The sequence below is a fragment of the Maylandia zebra genome, linkage group LG9, assembly GCF_041146795.1.
Source record: "Maylandia zebra isolate NMK-2024a linkage group LG9, Mzebra_GT3a, whole genome shotgun sequence".
NCBI lineage: Eukaryota > Metazoa > Chordata > Actinopteri > Cichliformes > Cichlidae > Maylandia > Maylandia zebra.
Window position 1 is genome coordinate 3085874 of NC_135175.1, and position 20501 is coordinate 3106374.

Consider the following 20501-nt stretch of genomic DNA (forward strand, 5'->3'; position numbering starts at 1 on the left):
GCCCATACTCGGCATTAGAAAAGAGGCCGTTCAAATGACAGAAGCACATTAAAATTTCACAGCGTTCATTTTCTACTGTAAACAGAAGAGCCAGTGAACCACGAGCACCGAGGCAAGCACCCGTTTAATAATGCAGAATCAAATCATGTCTGTTTGGTAAAGGTGTATTTGTGCACATAGCTCCTGTTGGGTGGCTGACTCTGCTGAACTGCACACCAATGAGACGTACACACTGCCTGAGATTTCAGCTCAACAAAAACATTTCGATTCACCGACTGTCGAAGTGCAACGATGCAGCTTGCTGCTGGAGGATAGAGATACACGGGGTGCTAATGCATCACATCATTGCTACATATACATATTCTAACAAAAGTCCAACCAAAACCAGATTATTAAAATTAGATACAGCACAAATATGGGAACACACCACGCAGATAGTGAATGATCTGCAGTTTGTATCCTGTGACACGTAAAGAGAGCCTGGCTTTTAATGTGTTTATCACAAAAGGCAGCAGTCTGTAATCTTGGCAGACTTAAGGTACTAAAAGATCCAAAGTATAGAAAGAAACACACAAACACCCGTGGACACATTTAAACACTAAGTTTACTTTGTTTAATTTTTTCTCTGCCTTATTCCAACACTTACGTTTCAAATTGAGGGCTGGAGGACTTTCTTTTTCATTTACAGCATCAGCTTGTGCACACATAACCACATAAGGTTCTGACACTGGCCCGAAGCTTTTATCTTTCACCAAAAGACCAGTGTGATATTATTAGCTTCAGCCTGCTGATAAGTGCAGTCGGTGGACAGAGTCGCCTTTTCACGCAGAACACTCGCTGCTGTTTGGACAAGACAGCGTGAAAGCTCTATTGTAGTGAAATATAGATGAACACATGTATTTTAGAGCCACAGAAATGTGGCTAAAACACAGTGTTGGAATGTTAACTTTAGTGCTGTCACATCCAAAGACATGTAGCAGCTTGTAAAACGCACAAGAGCAACTCTCACTGAAAGGTTGTTACTTTCAAAGACGAACAAACGAGTGCATCTACAAGGGAAAAGGAACTCATGTAACTGATAAAGTCTTCTTCAAGTAACTCCTGTGTCCTGTGTGTAAAGGAGTTAAAAACAAATAACTGCTAAATGAAATAAATGTAACTGTAATCAGTTACTGAGAAAATAAAATGAATTTAAATGTAGAATACAGGAGTCACTCTGTTGCTTTACAGTCTTCTGGTATATTTCCTGACAATTGCAACAAATAATAACGAGCAGTAGCTACATCGACACAGACTCATGCATGCGGGCAAAATGCACTCCGATACTGAGCACTGAATTAAATTTGTTCTCCTGTCTTAATCTATCCTGGCTGTTTTCTGCCTGTTAAATTAAGGCTCTAGGCAATCTGAGTCTATCATCCCTGCAACCAGCTGACCAAGACAAGAACCTCTTTCTTTGCTGGAAATCCAACAGTCCAGTAATTTCCTTGTGACACCGTAAAACAATCAAAACACGAGTACATAGAGGAAAGCTTGTTTATCTGCAGAGAAAATACGGATAAAATATTCAGCTGCTCAAAGTGAAATGTCTGCAGCAGATAGAAGATGGTCCAATAGAAAAGTCATTAAGAGTAATACATTATATCATTCATGTCATTTATAGCTGAGTTCAAAACCTCAAAACATTTTAAAAGGATAAGAAATACATTTAAAATGAACCTTTCTAAACGTGCATTACCGTATTTTCACGACCATAAGGCGCACTTAAAAGTCTTAGATTTTCTTCAAAAAGTACGGCGCGCCCTATAGCGCAGTGCGCCCTGTGTGTTGTAATGAGGACGTAGTAGAGAACACCATGAGAACGCTAAAGGGTGAAGTGCGTGCGTTGACTTTATCGCACATACCTGTCTAAAAGGACAGGTATGTGCGTTATGCGGAACATCGTTGTTTTAACAACCCTGAAAATGGCAAAGAGACACGCTTATGAAGCACAGTTTAAACTGAAGGCCATCAGCTATGTGGAGGAACATGGAAATCGAGCAGCGGCGAGAGAATTTAAGATTAACGAATCGATGGTTCGCAAATGGAGGAAGCTGGAAAACAAGCTCCGGCAGGTCAAGAAAACGCAGCTGAGTTTCCGCGGACATAAGGCGAGGTGGCCCGAGTTGGAGGAAAGACTCGAGCGGTGGATCATCGAGCAAAGAACGAGCGGGAGAAGCGTTTCGACGGTCACCATTCGGCTAAAAGCAGTTTCACTTTCACTTTTTATGAAACGGTGCCATTTTTCCATCCGGACCAGGACTACGGTAGCGCAGCAACTTCCAGCGGATTATAAGGAAAAGCTGGCCATCTTCCGCTCCTACTGCAGCAAACACATCGGCGACAAAAACATCCAGCCCAGCCACATCACAAACATGGACGAGGTCCCGCTCACTTTTGACATCCCGGTGAGTCACACTGTGGAGAAGCAGGGGACCAGCACGGTAGCGATACGCACAACGGGGTATGAAAAGTCTTCTTTTACTGTTGTGCTTGGCTGCCATGCTAATGGACAGAAACTGCCGCCTATGGTGATTTTTAAGCGAAAGACTTTGCCTAAAGAGAAGTTTCCAGCAGAAATCATCATTAAGGCAAATGAAAAGGGCTGGATGGATGAGGAAATGATGAAGGAGTGGCTGAGGGAGGTGTATGTAAGGAGACCAGGTGGTTTTTTCCACGCATCACCATCGCTGTTGATCTGTGACTCTATGCGTGCCCATCTCACAGCCGATGTGAAAAAAACTAGTGAAACAAATGAACTGTGAGCTTGCTGTCATTCCGGGAGGCCTGACAAAGGAACTCCAGCCGCTGGACATCGGTGTGAACCGCCCGTTCAAAGTAAGGCTGCGAGCGGCCTGGGAGCGATGGATGACCGATGGAGACCACAGTTTCACCAAGAGTGGAAGGCAGCGCCGGGCGAGTTACGCCACAATTTGCCAATGGATTGTAGATGCTTGGGCTAACATGTCTGCTGGCACTGTTGTTCGAGCTTTCGCAAAAGCCGGCATCGTTTCCGAGGAGCCGCACGGCACGGAAAGTGACTCTGACAGTGAAGAAAGTGAACCTGGCATGTTTGATGGAGATTTAGCGCAGCTGTTCAATTCAGACACAGAGGATGAGGACTTCGATGGGTTTGATGATAAAAATGTGAGTACCAAACTTTGTTTTGCTCCTGCTTTATTTTTAAATATGCACACTTGTATGCTTGTGTGTTGTTGATGATGACGATTACCGGCAATAGAAATGTGAGTAAGGTACCGAATTCAGGTTTGCTCCCGCTTTATTTTTAAATACGCATACGGTACTTGTATGCGCCCTATAATCCAGTGCGCCTTATGTGTGTGTTAAATACAGTAATGGCACACATAACTGAGACTGCGCCTTTTAGTACAGTGCGTCTTATGGTCGTGAAAATACGGTACTGTATGTAAGGATCAATGAGACTGTCTCCTCTAAAATGTCATTAAATGACCAGAACTGTAGGTCATTTTGCACCGCTGGCATCATGAAGCACTCACAGTTTGATCTTCTATTTTATTCATTTAATAAAATGCAAGGATGCATCAACGTCTCGCATTCTTGCAGACTGTTACTTGCAGCTGTGATGAACAATTGGAGTCATTCCCTGATTTGATGATTCACTAATCATTCAAGACTCCTCAGGATGTTTGTGTTCAGCGTGCATATACATATCAAAAGACAAAAAGCAGGAAGTACTCTTCACGGTGGCAGCTGTTAGTGGGTGGGATATATCGGGGAGCGAGTGAACATTTAGTCCTCAGAGTTGACGTGTTAGAAACAAGAAAAATGGTCAAGTCAGAGGATTTCAGCGAGTTTGACACAGGCCATGTTGCCATGGCTAGAAGACGACAGGCCCCGTGATGCTTGTGGGGAATAAAGCCTGGATGGTGTGGTCCAGTCCAGCAGACAGGCTACTGTAGCTCAGATTGCTGAAAAGGTTAATGATGGTTCTGCTAGGAAGGTGTCAGAGCAAATGCATTACAGTTGGCTAGCTGCAGACCGGTCAGGGTGTCCATGATGACCCCTGTCCACTGCAGAAAGCACCAACAGTAGGCTCGTGAGCTACTGGACCACAGAGCAATGGAAGAAGGAGCCCTGGTCTGACGATTCAGACCAAGCCACTGCTCACCAGGGGAACCTCTGACACCAGGATGCACTATGGGAAGAAGGCAAGGCAGTGTGATGCTTCGGACCATGTCCTGCCGGGAAACCTTGGTTCCTGCCATCTAAGCATTGTTGCAGACCATGTACACCCTCTCATGGAAACAGTATTCCCTGACGGCTGTGGCCTTTTCCAGCAGGATCATTTACCTTAAATGCAAACATGATTCAGGAATGGTTTGAGGAGCACAAATTTGAGGTGCTGACTCCAAATTCCCCAGATCTCAGTCCAATCGAGCATCTGTGGAATGTGCTGGACAAACAGCTCCGATCCATGGAGACCCCACCTCACAACTTACAGGATTTAAAGGATCTGTTGCTAACATCTTGGTGCAGATACTACTGCAGGGGTCGAGCTCAGGGCCACGGCCTCCAGCATGATGTTAGGTGGTCATAATGTTATGCCTGATGAGCGTATGTCACGTTTGTCGTGTTGTATCTGTGCAATCAAAAAGGGCTCCCACCATGGACGAGTGTCTCATCAGAGGTCTATCATAAGGAAACCTTGGATTATTCCATCCATTTAACATCTATCTAAGCAACCTGCATGTCTGCAGGTGTGCATGTATGTATTTATACCCATATAGTGTGAGTATGATTTGAATGGTATGAGGGCATCTGTGTGTGTTTGATATCTGCCTGCTGACAGGTTGGCTTCCTTCTTGACCTTTTTCTCTCCAGCTTTGACATTTCCCACTAAGACATAACAAAGGAGTAGATTTCTTCAGCCTCAATCTTTCTCCCTCCTTCTTCCTCCTCCTCTTTCTAACTGCAGCCTTTTGCAACAAAATTCATCAACACCATCAGCTCTTAGGTTTGTTGCTGCCTCTCCCTCGGATATCTTTGTTTCTCTCTTTCTCTCCCCGTATCTCCTTCATCGTCTCATTTTTGTCTCTCTTTTTACCCTTTGTCTTGATCTTTCTCAGCCTCCCTTCCTGCCTCCCCTTCTATTCGTCTTCAGCTCCCTCTGCCTCAGAAGGGACTTGAAATATAAATGCTGCAATGAAACAGCCACACAAGCAACTGCTGTGGGGTTGCTGACATATGCTCTGCACACACACAAACGCACAAGCCTTTAGTGTTAATCTATGACACAAGGAGACTTCAGAGTGTACTCTGAGCTTAGGTTTTTAATCTCTCGACTGTGTGTGTGTCTGTTTGAGAATCTGCTTTTATCTACAGCTATTCAAACTACAGATATGGGGAGGGGGGTGTCCAGAAACTGCAGTTTGACAAGAACCCATGCCATGAGGGGATTTAGTCGGAGTTGAGGAAAGCAGAAATCCACAAGAGACACCCCACCTCCCCTCCAAACCCCCACCGCCTTCTGGGAGACATTGTTGCCATATTAGCCAGGTTTGCAGGAATTCAAAATAATAAATAAACAAATGGCGAGCTTGATATTGTGTTCACAAAAGACGAAATATCCAACAGTGACTGCAGCGCACACGTTGTGCAGTAGTGATGAGTCTTCATGTGCCTTTAAAGGGAGCTGCATGTGATCTGAGGATGCCAGCTAGCATTAGATTCAAACTATGCAATCAGGCCACTCGAACAAAAGATGCTAGTGCGTGAAGCCACAAAAGCACATACTGGAAGACCTGTGCTATAGTCCATGTAAGTTTATACATCTAGTATAAAGCTTATTACAGGACATCATCTTTGGACATCACATGCTCTTCTGTTCTTGCTATTGAAAGTTTTGCGTATTCTCAGAAATATGAATCCAAATAGAACAATTACAGATGGAGAAAGAGCTTGGGTGGAGGTGGGCTGTTAAAGAGGCCCAGCATACCCTGTATGAGATGTGTCAGCTGATGTGGGCTGGCTGAGGGATCCTTGAACTGTGCAGAATTTTTCATGCTTGCTGGTAGTTTGATTAACTTGATATCAGCAGTGTGATATCAGCGAGGCCTCCTTTATCTTTCATCCTGGCCTTCTCCATTATGTGTGCACGAAGCATTTGATTTGTGTCTGTTATGGCTGCAGAGGAAACCTCGATGGGCGTTTGCCCATCAAATACACGTTCCTGCACTTACCCGGAGGAAAAATGTGAGTTGTATACTTGTATGACTTTCTTGCACACTTCTCATGTCAGCAGAAAGGGAAATTTGACACACAGCTAAAGTTCGATGTGATAACAATAACAAAACACTAATCTAGTTTTTCAGTCTTTGCTCGTCTCTGTTCCCTGCTTGTAGGGTACTTTAGAGAATATAGACTACAGAACATAGCGCCTGCTGGATTATGAGACACTGACTTTAAAGTGACCTTGTTTGCCGTCATCCCACCAAGAGGTCAAAGAGCGAAGCAGGGCTGGCGATGCACAAAGTTTCGGTCCACTGCTCTGCATGGATGGATGGGCTCGCTGTCTACATTAGCGCTGCTCGAGCCAGCAGTTGTGTGTTGGAGGACCACAACTGTTCTGCATATGCACAGCTATCACACTGAATCACCGAGTGTGTGTGAAGACCCGAGCTCACATGTTCACAGCAAAAAGATCACCCGTTCACGCATGTTCACACACACACAGAAATCGGCGCGTGTGAGGGTGCTTGCGTGGACGTAGTCGAGTGTTTACTGTTTCCACTGAGAGAGTATACACTGTAGTCTGCTGTAGTATCAAGAGAAAAACGGATCACCTGTGATGTAATTTTCAGCACGAGCAGCTGCGCTGAGGCACGTTTGGTCCTGTGGGATCGTCCCTTTGTCTCATAGCCCATTACTTCACTAATCACTACCCTCATCCATAGATTATTATCCAAGTCAGTGATATTCCAGAAACACCTTCAAACACAGATTCACATATTTATCCAGCACACAGTGTGGATGCAGGAATACGTGTGACGGGGAAAACCCACCCTTCTGAAAGACTACAAGCAGGTGATGCACTGCTATGTATGAGTTAATGCTTCAAACTGAATAAAGCAGGTGGGGAAATATTTTGAGCTACATTAAAATCTGCTTATCTAATTTTGTGCCTGTGTGGTTTTTGTAGAACAGCACGGTTACAGTAGCAGACACGTGGATGTGTCTCACGCTGTTACTGAAGCAGAATCGAGTTCTTTGTATGTGTCCGATAAATAGTCTGGATGCTTTCATCTTAAAAAGTAGCAGAGCAAGTAAAGCAGCGAATGACAGTTTGTGCTTAATAAGCCCTCTCATCGCTCCATGAGCACAAACCGTCTGTTTGTGAGTGGCAGCCAATCAGAAGAAAGTGATGGCAGTCTTAAAGGCACAGGTCTGATGTCTGGACTGAACTGAGAGGCTGCACAGTGGCCCAGTATAAGATCATTACTAATTATTTTGAACCAGAATAAAAACAGTGCAGGGCTTCGGTCCTACATCCTGAGTTTTGGACTTTCAGGTTTGATTTCTTGTTGATGATTTAACAATTAGAATGATGTTGAAGTTGTTTGTGTTTGCAGGGACTGTTTCACCTTCTCTGTGTTTCCTGTCTCGGTGTTCTTTGCTTTATATTGAGTTCTGCTTCCTGTATCTTGTTATTCCTGATTTGTTCTGGCGTGTTTCCTCCTAGTCTCGTCTTGTTGTCTGCCCTTGTCTTTGTGTTGTCCCTCTCAGCTGTGTGTCCTCTGCGTGACTCCTGGACTTCTGGATGTTTGGATTCCCCGGTGTTTTGAAATTAGTTTATTACTCAGTAAAATCAGCATTAAAGGCTCACTTTATGTCCTGCTCCTTTGTCCCGAGTCTCCAACCGCTAGCTGCACAGCTAAACCTGACATACAGAGCTGTAAATGAGCAAAATAGGTCCCCTTTAAATAGGAGGACTTGACCTAAGTGACTGACACTGATACTGATGATTCTTCTAATATTTCCAGGCCTGCTCTTGACTTGGCATTTCAGCTGTTTTCAAGTTGCATCAATGTAAAGCACAGGCAGCCTCCCAAAGCTTAAATAAGCCAAACTCTTCATTGTGATATATTAACATCAGGATTAGGGGTGTCAAATTATCGCGTTAATTGCGATTAATTAATTACAATGCTATTTAGCGCGTTATGTTTTTTAATCTCGTTAATCTAATTTTTAATCTCTTGACGTCATTGATTTTGTATGAGAGTTGCTATGTTATAAAATCCGTTTTTATGTGCTGGGCTCCTTGTGCTTGACTTGTTGGGGGTGGAGTCACGTCGTGAGGTCAAGGTGAGAAGTGGTGATTAGCTTACAGTGTGGATATGGAGGCGCATCTGAGAGTTGTTGGCCCAATGAACGGGAAATTTGTATTTCATAAACGCCCCGACGGCACCATTGACAAAGGTAAAGTGGTCTGCCTAGAGTGTAAGAAGGAGTTTGCTTACCACCGAAGCAGCTCAAGTTTGGCCTATCACCTCAACGCAAAGCACCCAGCCGCGAGTGCAGCAACAGCTAGCAGTGAAGACGTTAGCAATATAGCAAGCCAGAGCAAAGCTTTTCGCCAAACAAAACTAGAGAATACCCCTCGTATGAGCAAGTCTGCGACCGACAGGCTGACTAATGTTATTGCCAAGTGGATAGCGATGAACTGTAGGCCGATAAATATAGTAGAGGACGAAGGATTGACAGAGGTGTTGCAAATTGCGTCCAATGACCCGTCATACAAGCCGCCGTGCAGGACTACAGTAACGACCAAAATCAGCAAAATGTACGACGGCGAAAAGAAAAACAAACTTGAGATTTTGGCGGAGGATTCTCCCAACTGTGTTGCTATAACCGGAGATCACTGGACCTCAGCTGGCAACCACAGCTATTTTGGGGTGACTGGACACTTTATTGATAGTGAGTGGAACCTCAACTCATTTGCACTGACCGTCATGAGAACAGAAACCAGGCACTTTGCTGATAAATGCGCCGAACAGTTCCTCAAGGTAGCAAATGACTGGGGTATTGAAAACAAGATATCCACCATTGGCACAGACAGCGCAGCAAACATGCTGGCTGCTATGAGAGCACTTCCATATGAGCACATCGCCTGCAATGCTCACATTCTCCAGAGGACCATCACGGTATGTCTCGATAGCAGTGGTTTTGTCGGTGTACTGGCAAAGTGCCGCAAGATTGTTGGTCATTTTAAACAAAGCCCTGCGAGTACCACAGAACTTAACCAACAACAAGTAGCACTCGGAAAGAAGAGCGATCAACTTATACAGGATGTACCCACCAGGTGGAACTCGACTCTCGCAATGGTCTCACGCCTCCTATGTAACCGAGAGGCTGTCCAGGCTACGTTGGACCAACAGAACCACAGGTTGGTCTTGCCAACCGAAGCTGAGTGGGCGAAACTGCAGAGGCTGGAGCTCCTGCTTGAACCATGCAAGTAAGTTCAAATAAACACCTTCCCATTTTAATTATATAAACTACTGTTACATGTGTAAAATCAAAATTAATGAACATAACAAGGAACTTTTAAGGACAATTAAATTGGAAATCAGTTACACTTTGATTTAAATGAATCCAGCTAGGTTTATTTAGCAAACCTCTCCACCTCTGCAGGTATGGGACAGAGCTGCTGGGTGGTGAGGCCTACGTCTCTTGCTCTGTAGTGCTGCCTGCTTTTCGCCATCTGTACCGTGTCATGGACATTACTGATGATGATCCTGCCTACGTGGTGAAGTTCAAGAATGCCTTCCAGAAGGATCTGGCAGCACGACGAGCTAATGGCAACGAGATATGGTTCGAGGTGGCCACAGCATTGGATCCACGGTTTAAGGATTTGAAATGTCTTCCAAGAGAAAAGAGGGAACAGGTAGGACAATAAGGTTAAGCTGGACTAATGAGTCCAATTCATTATCAAATCAAACTTTTATTTATTATATGGAACACAAAGTTCTTTACAAGATTAAATAAAATAAAAAAAAAGCACTTAGTTTTAATCACAATCATTCATTCATTCATTCATTCATTCATTCAGGTGTGGACCATTCTGGAGAATATGCTCCAGGCAGCAGAGCCCAGAAGAGCAGATAGTCTCCAGCCCTCCACAGAGGATGATGGACCAGCTCAGAAGAAGAGGAGGAGCGAACTCCTTCTGGGGTCTGACTCTGACTCAGAAGATGGAATTGAGTCTGGAGAGCTGCAGCGCTACAGAGCAGAACCCAGCATCAGTATTGATGACTGTCCCCTGCAGTGGTGGTATGCTCACTCAGGAGTCTATGAAAAGCTGTCAGTCCTAGCACAAAAGTACCTGGCCTCCCCAGCTACCTCTGTACCCTGTGAGAGACTCTTTAGCCTTGCAGGCCACATAGTGCAAAAGAAAAGGGCAGCCTTGCTTCCAGAAAATGTTACCAGGCTGGTGTGTCTTAGCGACTGGCTGAGGAAGAAGAAATGAGACACATGTGGTCAGCATAGCTGCTGTGTCATTTGTAGCCTACTAGAATAGATTGCTTGATGTTCAGCACTTTTTTTTGTGATGGAAGAATACTTTGATGTGCTAACTTGCAGCACTGCAATGTCAGTTTTATTTTTCATTATCTGAAGCAGAGGAATTTCAGTGCTGTATTGCTCAGAAAAGAGCAACTCTGATGTGCTAACTTGCAGCACTTAATTTATTTGATTTTATTTGTATTTATTTTTCCACTTATTTTACAAAAGAATACAACAGTATGTAAATGGTTGCATCTGTTTAACGTTTGTTAAACAATAAATGACTTTATAAAGTCACTTTCTTTGTTATATCAGTCTTTTGGTCTGCCACAATAAGTTGAGGGCTTTCCTCAGCTATTTTTAGGTGAGATTAAAAAAGAGATTAATTAGATCAATTAATTAAAAATCATAATTAATTAATCTCTATTTTTTTTTAATCTCTTGACAGCACTAATCAGGATAACTCTGCTGTATTTATCATTGGTCTGACTGCTTTTAATTTATCCAGGGAACATAAACTGTGCTTTTGGCGAGCTGTGAACATCGATCTTAAACTAAGCAGGTCTGTGTGGCGGCAGTTAGTTTAACAAAATCACGAGCCGGTGTGCTTTGAATGTAGCAGCGGGATGAGTCATCTTAGTGTTGAGAAATCTACTTCACAGTTTCAGAACTACAGAGAACTAATAGAGACTGTTTCATGTTTCACACACACACCAACCACAACATTAGACTCGGTGACGACGACACTGATCGTCTCATTACAGTAAAACGTGCCGCCAACTTGCTTATACGTGTCACACCCACTGAAACATAGTTTCTCCACGACCCCATTAGAATGAGATTCCTTGATACCAGAGACCTTCTGAGAAAAGACCATGCAAAGAACATGAGGGAAACGGGAGCACCGACTTGGACAACAAGCTCCCCGGCTAGTAATCAGATCAGACATAAGAGAAGTGCCGGAACAAGCCCGATCAACCCACAGTATCCTAAAGGTCAGCTGCCAGTGTCCTGGTGCCACACACCACAGGATATATCCCAGATTCCCATGCCCTGATCGGTCAGACCTGTTTTCGAGACAGGAGGACCATATTAAGCAAACTGCCGTGTTGATGTTCGATATACTGCATCTTTTGACACAGACCAACTAATGTTTACCAGTGTACCCAGGACAAATATCTATGCTGGGATCACATTTTAGGAATTCTGAAAAACATTTCAATAAAGAGAGAGAGCGAGCAGGGTGGATTCAAACCTCATCCTGTCATCAGCTCACAGAGACAAACCTGCTGGTGCGATCAATCATCTGGTTGAAGGTAGCTGAGCTGCAGGCAGAGCCCCCCACACCCCAAAAACAAAAGAGTAGAATATAGATTTACAAGACTGCAATATTCAAATGATTCTTCCTCGTGGGAAATTGGTGCATTTCCTCATCCCAGCGATGCCCAGAATCACTTCCTTCCTCCTCCTCTCCTCCGCCATCCTCTTCCTCTCACTTCTCACCAAAAAATACATCTCCCCCACCGTTGGGTGACAGGGGTGGGGGTGCACATTAAGCCAAGCTGAGCCATGCTGAGCCGAGCCAAGAAAAACACACAGAGGAGATATGAGTTGCTTGTGGGGCTCGCACACAAGAATTTCACTCGCATGTGCTGTGCCAGTGTGCCTGCACATGTGATGTGACAATAAAAAGTGATTTGTGATTTGTGAGTGTGATTTTTCCCCCTGATGCTTTGCTCGTCATTTTCAACACCTCCACTTTGGTGAAGGCTAAGCTCCTCACATGCACACGCACAACTCGAAAATACAAAAACATGTGTGGGAACAAAACGAACAAAATGCTCAAGCAGGCAACAAACACCAACAGACGCCTGCTTGTTGTTCTCCAGCGGACCTCCAGGATTTTGAAGGGCAACACTGGATTGTGGGATTGTCCAGTGTGCGAGACGCACTTCAGATGAGTATAGCGGCTCTTTGCTTCAGGCATGTTGTACAGTACAACATTACAGCGTGTGAGAGTAAAGGAGCGCCACACTTGCACTTCTTGCTTCCTGCCTCCATCTTCCCATCGCCTTCATTCTGCCTCAGAGATCAAGCTTCGCTTTTTCTTATTTGTGGGAAGAATTTCAATAGTAGTTTCATGTAGTGGTTAATATCAGCAGTATTTGACACTCACTGCACCTCCTGTTTCTATTCGGTCGTAAAGTCTGACGTCACTAGCCGTGTCTGGGTCTAAACTCCGCTGCAGGTCCATATATCAAACGATCACTATGGGATTACTGAGAGTTAAAAACTGTCTAAAGTCTTTCATCTTTAATAAAATGATCAGCGTTCTGCTCTACCAGGTGTAACAATTGAGTTTAACATCCAGGCATCCATGAAAACGGAATTTATGACATTTAACGGAGTTAGAAGTTAGCAGGGAGTTAGCTCGCTAGCTTCTATCTAAATACAATATAGCATGTCCTGACTGCGGGGTTTTGGAAACAAATTAAAACGTACAGCTCTGCTATCACTTCCAACATAAATGAAGACAGAAAACTAAACAGCATGACGTTTGTAGGGTTACTGAAGTTGGGCTAGCTGGTATATAATGATGTGCTACGTGACCGCTAGCGACACAGCTATGTTAGCATAATATAAACAAGCTAACTTTTTTTCCACTCGATAAAAGTTAACGTGAGTGTTCTCGGTGGTCAGAAACAAATGTAATCGCATGGCAGGATGCTGTAAAAGGACCAAACTTCAGCAAGAGAACAACTGAGATAATCCATCCACAATATGAGGTTAGTCATTCATATACTGCTGCATGGGCTGGGCTGTAGTTACATCCTAAGGTTTTAAAAACTGAGCTTAAATAAATGATTAGCGGTAATAAAAGCCGAGGGAGGTCAACAGTGATCACTGACTGTTTTAGGAGCTTTTTGAGATCAAATAGAAGAAAATACAAAACATTAAACATGTTAACAACACAAAAGCCATATTAAACGCAGACTACTTTAGACCCGGAAGTAGGATTCGTCACGTCATCACTTAACAACTGGATAGCAGCGCAGCTCTGAACACAAAAGCTTCTCAAAGTTTTCTTTAACAAACTAAATCCACCCGTATGAAAAATTAACACAATTTTGGCCATTTGATTTCAAATATAAATGTTACAGTTTTAAAAATGTTACACTGTTACATACTATAAGCTACACTGTGGCCCTGAGAGGTCACATGCACTGCAACTTAAGAAAACACCAGTAAATAGAAAAACATCACAAAAGCACACAAAACAACCAAAGTTGCATAAAAAACCCCGAATCACAAAAACCCCGACAACAGGCGTGTTTTTGGGGCGACGAAAGCACGACGGAAAAGCTGCGACAGAAGCCAAAACAGGAAGGATTGCACTGAGACCCAAAAGAGGCAAAGTATTCATCGCGATTATCATTGTGAGGGAGAAAAAGATGCAGGTAATGTGTTTAAATTCAGGATTCATAAAATAACGTAGATCCTTGTTTGCTATTAGTCACTTCCTGTTAGCTTGTCACTTCCTCAGCTAGTCGGTCGAGTTACTCCCCAAAAACATGGAGAGCTAAACATCTTTAACTGATCCGAGTGTTTTGTACCCACTGAGAGGAGATTCACCTGCCTGTCAACATTATGAACAAGCTTCTTTTAGGCGGCCTGAGGTTGTCAGGTTGTTCAGCTGTATCAGGAATGAATGCAGTCTGCAACACTTTGTGTCATAAATAAATCAGACTGTTTATAATGCAAGTTAAACTTAACAATGCTTAAACACTCGCAGTGTTTATGTAACTGGCACATATTTTATGAGAAGTGCAGCAGCATCAAAGAACGATAGCTCGGAAACAGCTTCCAGTTAAAAGCTGCTGGCACAGCTGAGGGGACACCCATGTATGGTCAAAGAAACTGTACATTTGTGAGGGTGGATTTTCTTTATAATTGCTTCAAAACATTTTTTTATGTAATGCAGATCCACTGTCGTGTCCTATTTCTGGCTTAGCCAAACTCTTGCATAACTTTTTAACAGTGGCAGCAGGTACGTTTAAAACTAAGGGTGCTTTCAGGTGTCAAACAGGGCCTGTCTGAAAGCTGTGTAGGAGGAAGAGAGAAAGCGAGAAAGAGAAAAAGACTGAGCCAAAATTGGATATCTGACTGCCAGTCTGCATCACGACTACACGCTCTGCAGAGTCGAGGCAAATGTGCTGCTTGTTTGACCATTGATCTGTGCCTACTGGATGTACTGGAGAGACAGGAAGCTAACCTCAGCATGTTGTTTATATTTCTGTGTCTGTGTATGTATGTCTCCTCTCTCTGAGCTAAGCGTAGCATACAGCTAGCATGAATGGCACATGCCCTGTATTAGATTTAACAGGCTGCTAGCTTGGTTGGTGAGCTTTAGCTGGTTGTACAAACAGTGATCATTAAACAAAGTGCATGCAAGGGGGTTCAGCTACACTGTTTCAGAGGCCTTTATTCATAAGGCAAATAACACAGCAGAGTACATGAAATGAGGTTCACGTGAAAAAGGATCCACATTCTCTACCTTCATATGAGCCAAAATGGACATCACGGGGAGAAGCTACATCTGTATGTGGGACACGTTTAGTCTCTTTGTTGGTCTTTCTTTTCTTTTTTGTTTGTTTGTGTGTTTTTTTAAGTGTGTCTGTTTTTCTAAAATGAAACTACCTGCCATAACTACAAGGGAAGGTCATTCCAACATTAGCAAAGCAGAAATCAGTTGCTCCTCTGCTGCTGTACACGCCACAGAACGTGTTAGACCCACTATTGAAATGCAGTTGGCTGACAATAGCCAGCAACACAAAGAGCTGTCTATCAGTGTGGCTCATTGCAAGAATCATTGCAGCTCTTCATTGTTAGGAAATTTAAAGGAGCAGATCATCGAATTCTGTCCTCAGGGAGGATGCATGTACCTACCACACTGTAGGCTGTGCCAACAACAGGTGCATCAATGCTAACAGGCTAATAACATTAATCCACAAGCATAGTGTGTCACAGATGTTTGTCCTGTACAAAAATAATCCCAAAAGTAAAATAGCACATTTTTTTTTAAAAAAAAGAAAACTTTTCACAGATTCCAAATCCATAATTTTGGCTTTAAATATTAAATTCTTATCTCTGGTTTTGACGTTTTTAACCGCACGTAAAAGACACTCTACATCTGTTTGCACCACTAAAGGAAAAAGCTACCTTACAATCTGAATGAGAACGTCAGAGCTCAAGGTCAGAAATATAAACCCCAGTTCTTTGAAGATAAAGTTTGTTTTTCTTTCCATAATTCTCTGGTTTGCTATTGTGATCGGTGTCCACTCAGGACATTTAGTACAGCAGAATTTATCATCAGCATTTATGCAACAAATTCTGCAGACATCAGTTCACTTGACTTTTGCATGAAAAATCTCTTTTCATTAGAAACATTAGTTGAAGGCCACTGACTTCAGTATTTATTGAGACTCTGATGTTAAACTGGTTAAGCTGACATGATAAACAGTGACTCTGTTTAGCCTAAAGACACCGCACGCCAAAGAACAAACCAACAGCAACACGAAGGGACTGATACAAACACTCGAGCAACGGAAGAGTCAACTGTCAAATGTTCCCTTTGCACCATTTCCAGGAACATATTGTGGATTAGCTACTTTACAAAATCCTTTAAAGCTTTGCTGATTGTCTTCTGGTGAGATTTTGCTACAATGTCTCTTTTGCAACAAACTAGACAGATGGGCTCATGTGAATCTACACCGCCAAGAGAAGAGAGTGTGAAATTTAAAAGGTCAGTGCGACAGAATCCAGCCTTGTTTTGTGGTGTTAGCAAATGTTCTAACTACATTAACATTCACGTTGATGTACAAACTCAACAACTTGAAATGGCTCTGATCCAATGGTAGCTGCCAGTCATGTGAATATTTTTGTTCCAGTTACAAACTTAAATCTGAAAAAGTGGAATATCGAGTCCAGCCTAGTCTAGCTGCTCTTCCTCACTCTCACTTAGTCTTAAGCTGCCCTTTTTTTCTCTGTTCTAGACCAATGGCATAATCACCCTTTCCTTGGATAACTCAGGCGTCCCCCCTCACCTCTCTTCCTTCGGTGGGCAGACGTCGTGGGTGCTCTTTCGCCTCCCACCCGCGGCGGCAAGAGAGTGGCAGGCCGGGCGGGCGCGGCATCAGAGCAGACGGGCAGCAGGACGGGCGGTGGCAGTGTTTCGTGGCAGCAGTTTTGGTGAGAGTCGACTGGCGCAGGAAGACGTTAAGGAGCTTCAGCAGCAACGGCAGGACCATGGTCCTCAACGGCAGCTCACCGCAGAGGGGTCAGGGTCAGGGCGGCCCGCTGGGTTTCCGTGACTGCCTGCAGTATGAACCAACTCTGTGACTTCCTTAAATAGTGTTGGGATGACAAGGATGTCACTGTTCAGAGGCAGTCCACAAGGAGTAGCATGGCATGGACTAAGTCTCATGCCTCGAGATGATGTCAGAAGTCACATGAAAGAGAGGAGATCATGCCATTCCCCTGCTTCCTGGGTACAGCTTGTCCTCTTCGCTCATAGGAGCCTTTTCCCTCGGGCTCAAGAACGGAGAGCGTCACATGCAGCTATTCAACAGCTTCCACCCTGATGCAACTGAACCCCAGCTCGCTTTCTGCTCTGCTTTCCCTCTGCAAGGCTCAGATCAGTCCTCAACTGCCCAACGGTTCCCTGTTAATCTACTGCCGACATCACTCTGTCCTTTGTCTTACAAAGTCTGAGTCCAAACTCTCAATGAGTTTCTTCCACTGTCCTCCACTTCTGCAGCATTCCTCTTGACGGGTGTCTGGCTGTCAACTCCTCGCAATCTTTGAATAAATCAGCATGCAACAGGGGAGAAGGAGGAGAGAAAAGGAGAGAGATGGAGGATGGCAACAGGAGAGTCGGTTTCTATCAGTTGTAGATGGACCCACGATGCTGTTCAGCTGCTGCTGGTATTACTACTACTCTGAAACAGAGCGGCAGAGAGAAGGAAGCGAGGGAAACAGAGCTGGAAAATGTGTGTTCCAGGAGGTGTTTCGCTGAGAGAGGAAAAAAACCTTCCGCACAAAAGATACGAGATGCTGTGCTGAGGATAATCAGAGAAGAAGGAGTTGTGGGAGAGAGAGATACACACAGGGTAGTGAGAGAGAGAGAGAGCATGGGAAAAAATGACATAAATATGCATGCAGTATAAAGACGCAGTGTTAGAAGTACTGGTATTTTGTCATAGGTTATGTTGCCCCCCACCCCCACGCACACACACTGAGACTCACCTTCAAATATTACGTAATCTAGTGGAAGACTACTACAAACCGTGAAATGCAACAATTTCATGGAGAGGACGCTGACCATAACCTAACACAATAAATGATGAAGAGCACGTGTTGCCCAAAACTTATTATGGAGACGCACCCGGGGCCCAAACCGCAACACAGACACAAATACAGTCACAAAGGGACACGACGTACAAATTAGGTTTGTCAGTATTTGTACCCTAAACTGCCTTTAGCATGTAACATTTTCACAGTGGCCATCTATTGGTTGGCTTGGCAAGACATTAACCAAACAACAGTCTACCTTTTAATTTAGCTAATTTGGCTAACATGTTAGCTAACTCTCAAATTCTCAAACTCAAGTGAAACACATATAAATATGTGCGCAGCAGCCTGAGTGAAGTCACCCATTGGTTTGTGAAGACTCAGCATTTTGGCCTCTGCCGTCTCTTGTTTTGATGAGTCCAAGGAGCTTACCATGCTCCACTACAATAATTAAGACTACAACTTACAAAATGAACACAATGTTGTGCTCAACAAGACTCAGTGCCATAAAAGAATTCTAAAATCTTTGTGCAAGGTAGCAAATTTGTTATTTTCTGTACAAGCCGACTATCAGCGAGTTGGTACTGCTGGCAAACCAACCAAAAAAGAAAAAGAGTCTTCATACTTTCTCTACAGCTGAGGAACTACAGACCATGCAGATTACTGTATTATGTCAACAGTAAATGGACTGATTCTTATAAATGGTCAGTGTTGGGGAGTAACGGAGTACATGTACCAGCGTTACGTATTTAAAATACAAAATATGAGTAACTGTATTCTGTTACAGTTACAGTTTAAATAGGTGATAATTAGAATACAGTTACTTTGTTGAAATAAATGGATTACACGGCGGTCTTTTCCTGTTTCATATGTTAGACTATCCCCTCTCTAATTTTTGTAACGCACTGCCGGAAACCCAAACAAAACACACAATAGCAGACTCTAATGTTGGTGGTGTCAGTTACACAATGCACCCAGAGCCAGTACAACAGAGCCAGCAGTGCAGGAACGCATTTCTTACTTGGAAACTCTGACACCACTTCATATTCAAAGAAGAAAGGGATGAAATCTGACCCAATGCAAACTCTGTTTGCAGCAACCGAGCTGCTCTCAATGTCAAAAGACTAAAGAAACATCTGGAAGTAAATTCTTTTTAAAAAACTAACGTTAGCCTACTGCAGCTAGCTTGTTTTATATGTGGTAGCTACCTGGGTTATGTGTCTCTTCAGTATATATTCGATGTACTGCCACTGAGCAAACATTGTTAGCTGGCGTTGATGAAGTTAGTTCATAGACTGCAGCCTGTTAGACTTGATGGTAGCATTAACACCCTGCTAGCTACAAATAATCATGTGCAGTTCTGAAAGCAACTTTCCAGCTAACGTTCACACACATTCATAATCCGATAAATGCATCGGAGAACAACTTGGGGTTATTAACTTGCCTAAGGATATTTGGCATGTAGGCTGGGGGTGTCATGGATCGAACATCTGATTGGAAGGTTGACTGAACCACCAACCTTCCAATCAGTAGAGGACCTGCTCTACCTCTGAGCCACAGCCACCCCTAGCAGGACAGTTCGCTAACTAAGTGTTAGCCAACTAATGTGGCTAACACTTAGTTTAGTAGTGCTAGCCACATTAGCATTAGTTTAGTAATAGTAACTCTATGTAGATAAATGAGGACTGACTGCAAGTCTCTTTGTGCTTTAGTGCAAATTAATCCAAGCTGGATTTCCATGGATGCACTTCCTGGTGGTACTCACTGCACATCCTCCTCTAAGGTCAAAGCACCGTTTCACAGTTTGAAAGACTATAACCTAGATTTACATCAAAATTCTAAGTTCTGACTTTAGTCCACCTCTCCACTAAGTTTCATGAAATTCAGCAAAGTTCAATAATCTCACTAACACCGAGGAAAACAAAGCCTTTTTGCTTTTCCTTTCATTTATGTAATATAGTGACTTCTGTACAAGTCTTTCTTTGTTCTGGTCAGATTTTGGCTCAGATATAAATGGCTGAACTCCAGGGTGTTGTTAGATTTATGGTGTGTAACCAGTGCTCAAGGGGACGTGATTTCAGATTGAGGATGGAAACAGCTGTTGCAGTGATTTGCAGTTGGAGAGAAATTATTTCTTTAAAGCGTGTAAACCTTTTTGAAATGCTGCATCTGTAAACAACACTTCAAAGTCACTGATAGTTGGCATTTACTTGCTCGGTACCACATTTTGCATGATTGAAATTTGAAAAATTTTTCACTAAAGACTCTGAAACAGTGCAGAATGAGTAATACGAAATATTTCCATAGCTGCTAGACTAATAACTATACCACAGTCACATGTGAAAAGAAAATCAAAAACCAAGAGATATTGCTAATATACCCTGTATCCCAAAATATCCGTTTATTGACACTAGAGGCATGTAGACAGATAAAGACAGTTGAGTTAGAGAGAGAATGAGAGGATATTTTCCCACCGCCCGACTGGGCTGTTTATTGGGGCAGAAGCAGCAGCCAGTATTAATGCAATATTCCCCAGTTCACTGGTTCTGCCTTGGAAACAATGCTGTGATGGG

The 20501-nt window shown here is 43.4% G+C and overlaps 2 protein-coding genes across 4 annotated transcripts in view; one reads left to right on the forward strand and one right to left on the reverse strand.

Moving 5' to 3' along the window:
* Nucleotides 1–20501, reverse strand: part of kcnh2b (potassium voltage-gated channel, subfamily H (eag-related), member 2b) — a 255409-nt gene that overhangs the window by 44045 nt on the left and 190863 nt on the right. The gene's annotated exons all lie outside the window — the stretch shown is intronic.
* LOC143420218 (E3 SUMO-protein ligase ZBED1-like) lies at nt 8192–10875 on the forward strand. Of its 2 annotated transcripts, none has more exons than XM_076887893.1 (2): nt 8192–9961; nt 10127–10875. In XM_076887893.1, the coding sequence occupies exons 1-2, from the start codon at nt 9791–9793 to the stop codon at nt 10541–10543; spliced, it is 588 nt and encodes a 195-aa protein (XP_076744008.1). In that variant the 5' UTR covers nt 8192–9790; the 3' UTR covers nt 10544–10875. Both variants share the same exon structure in this region; 1 of them encodes a protein (XP_076744008.1).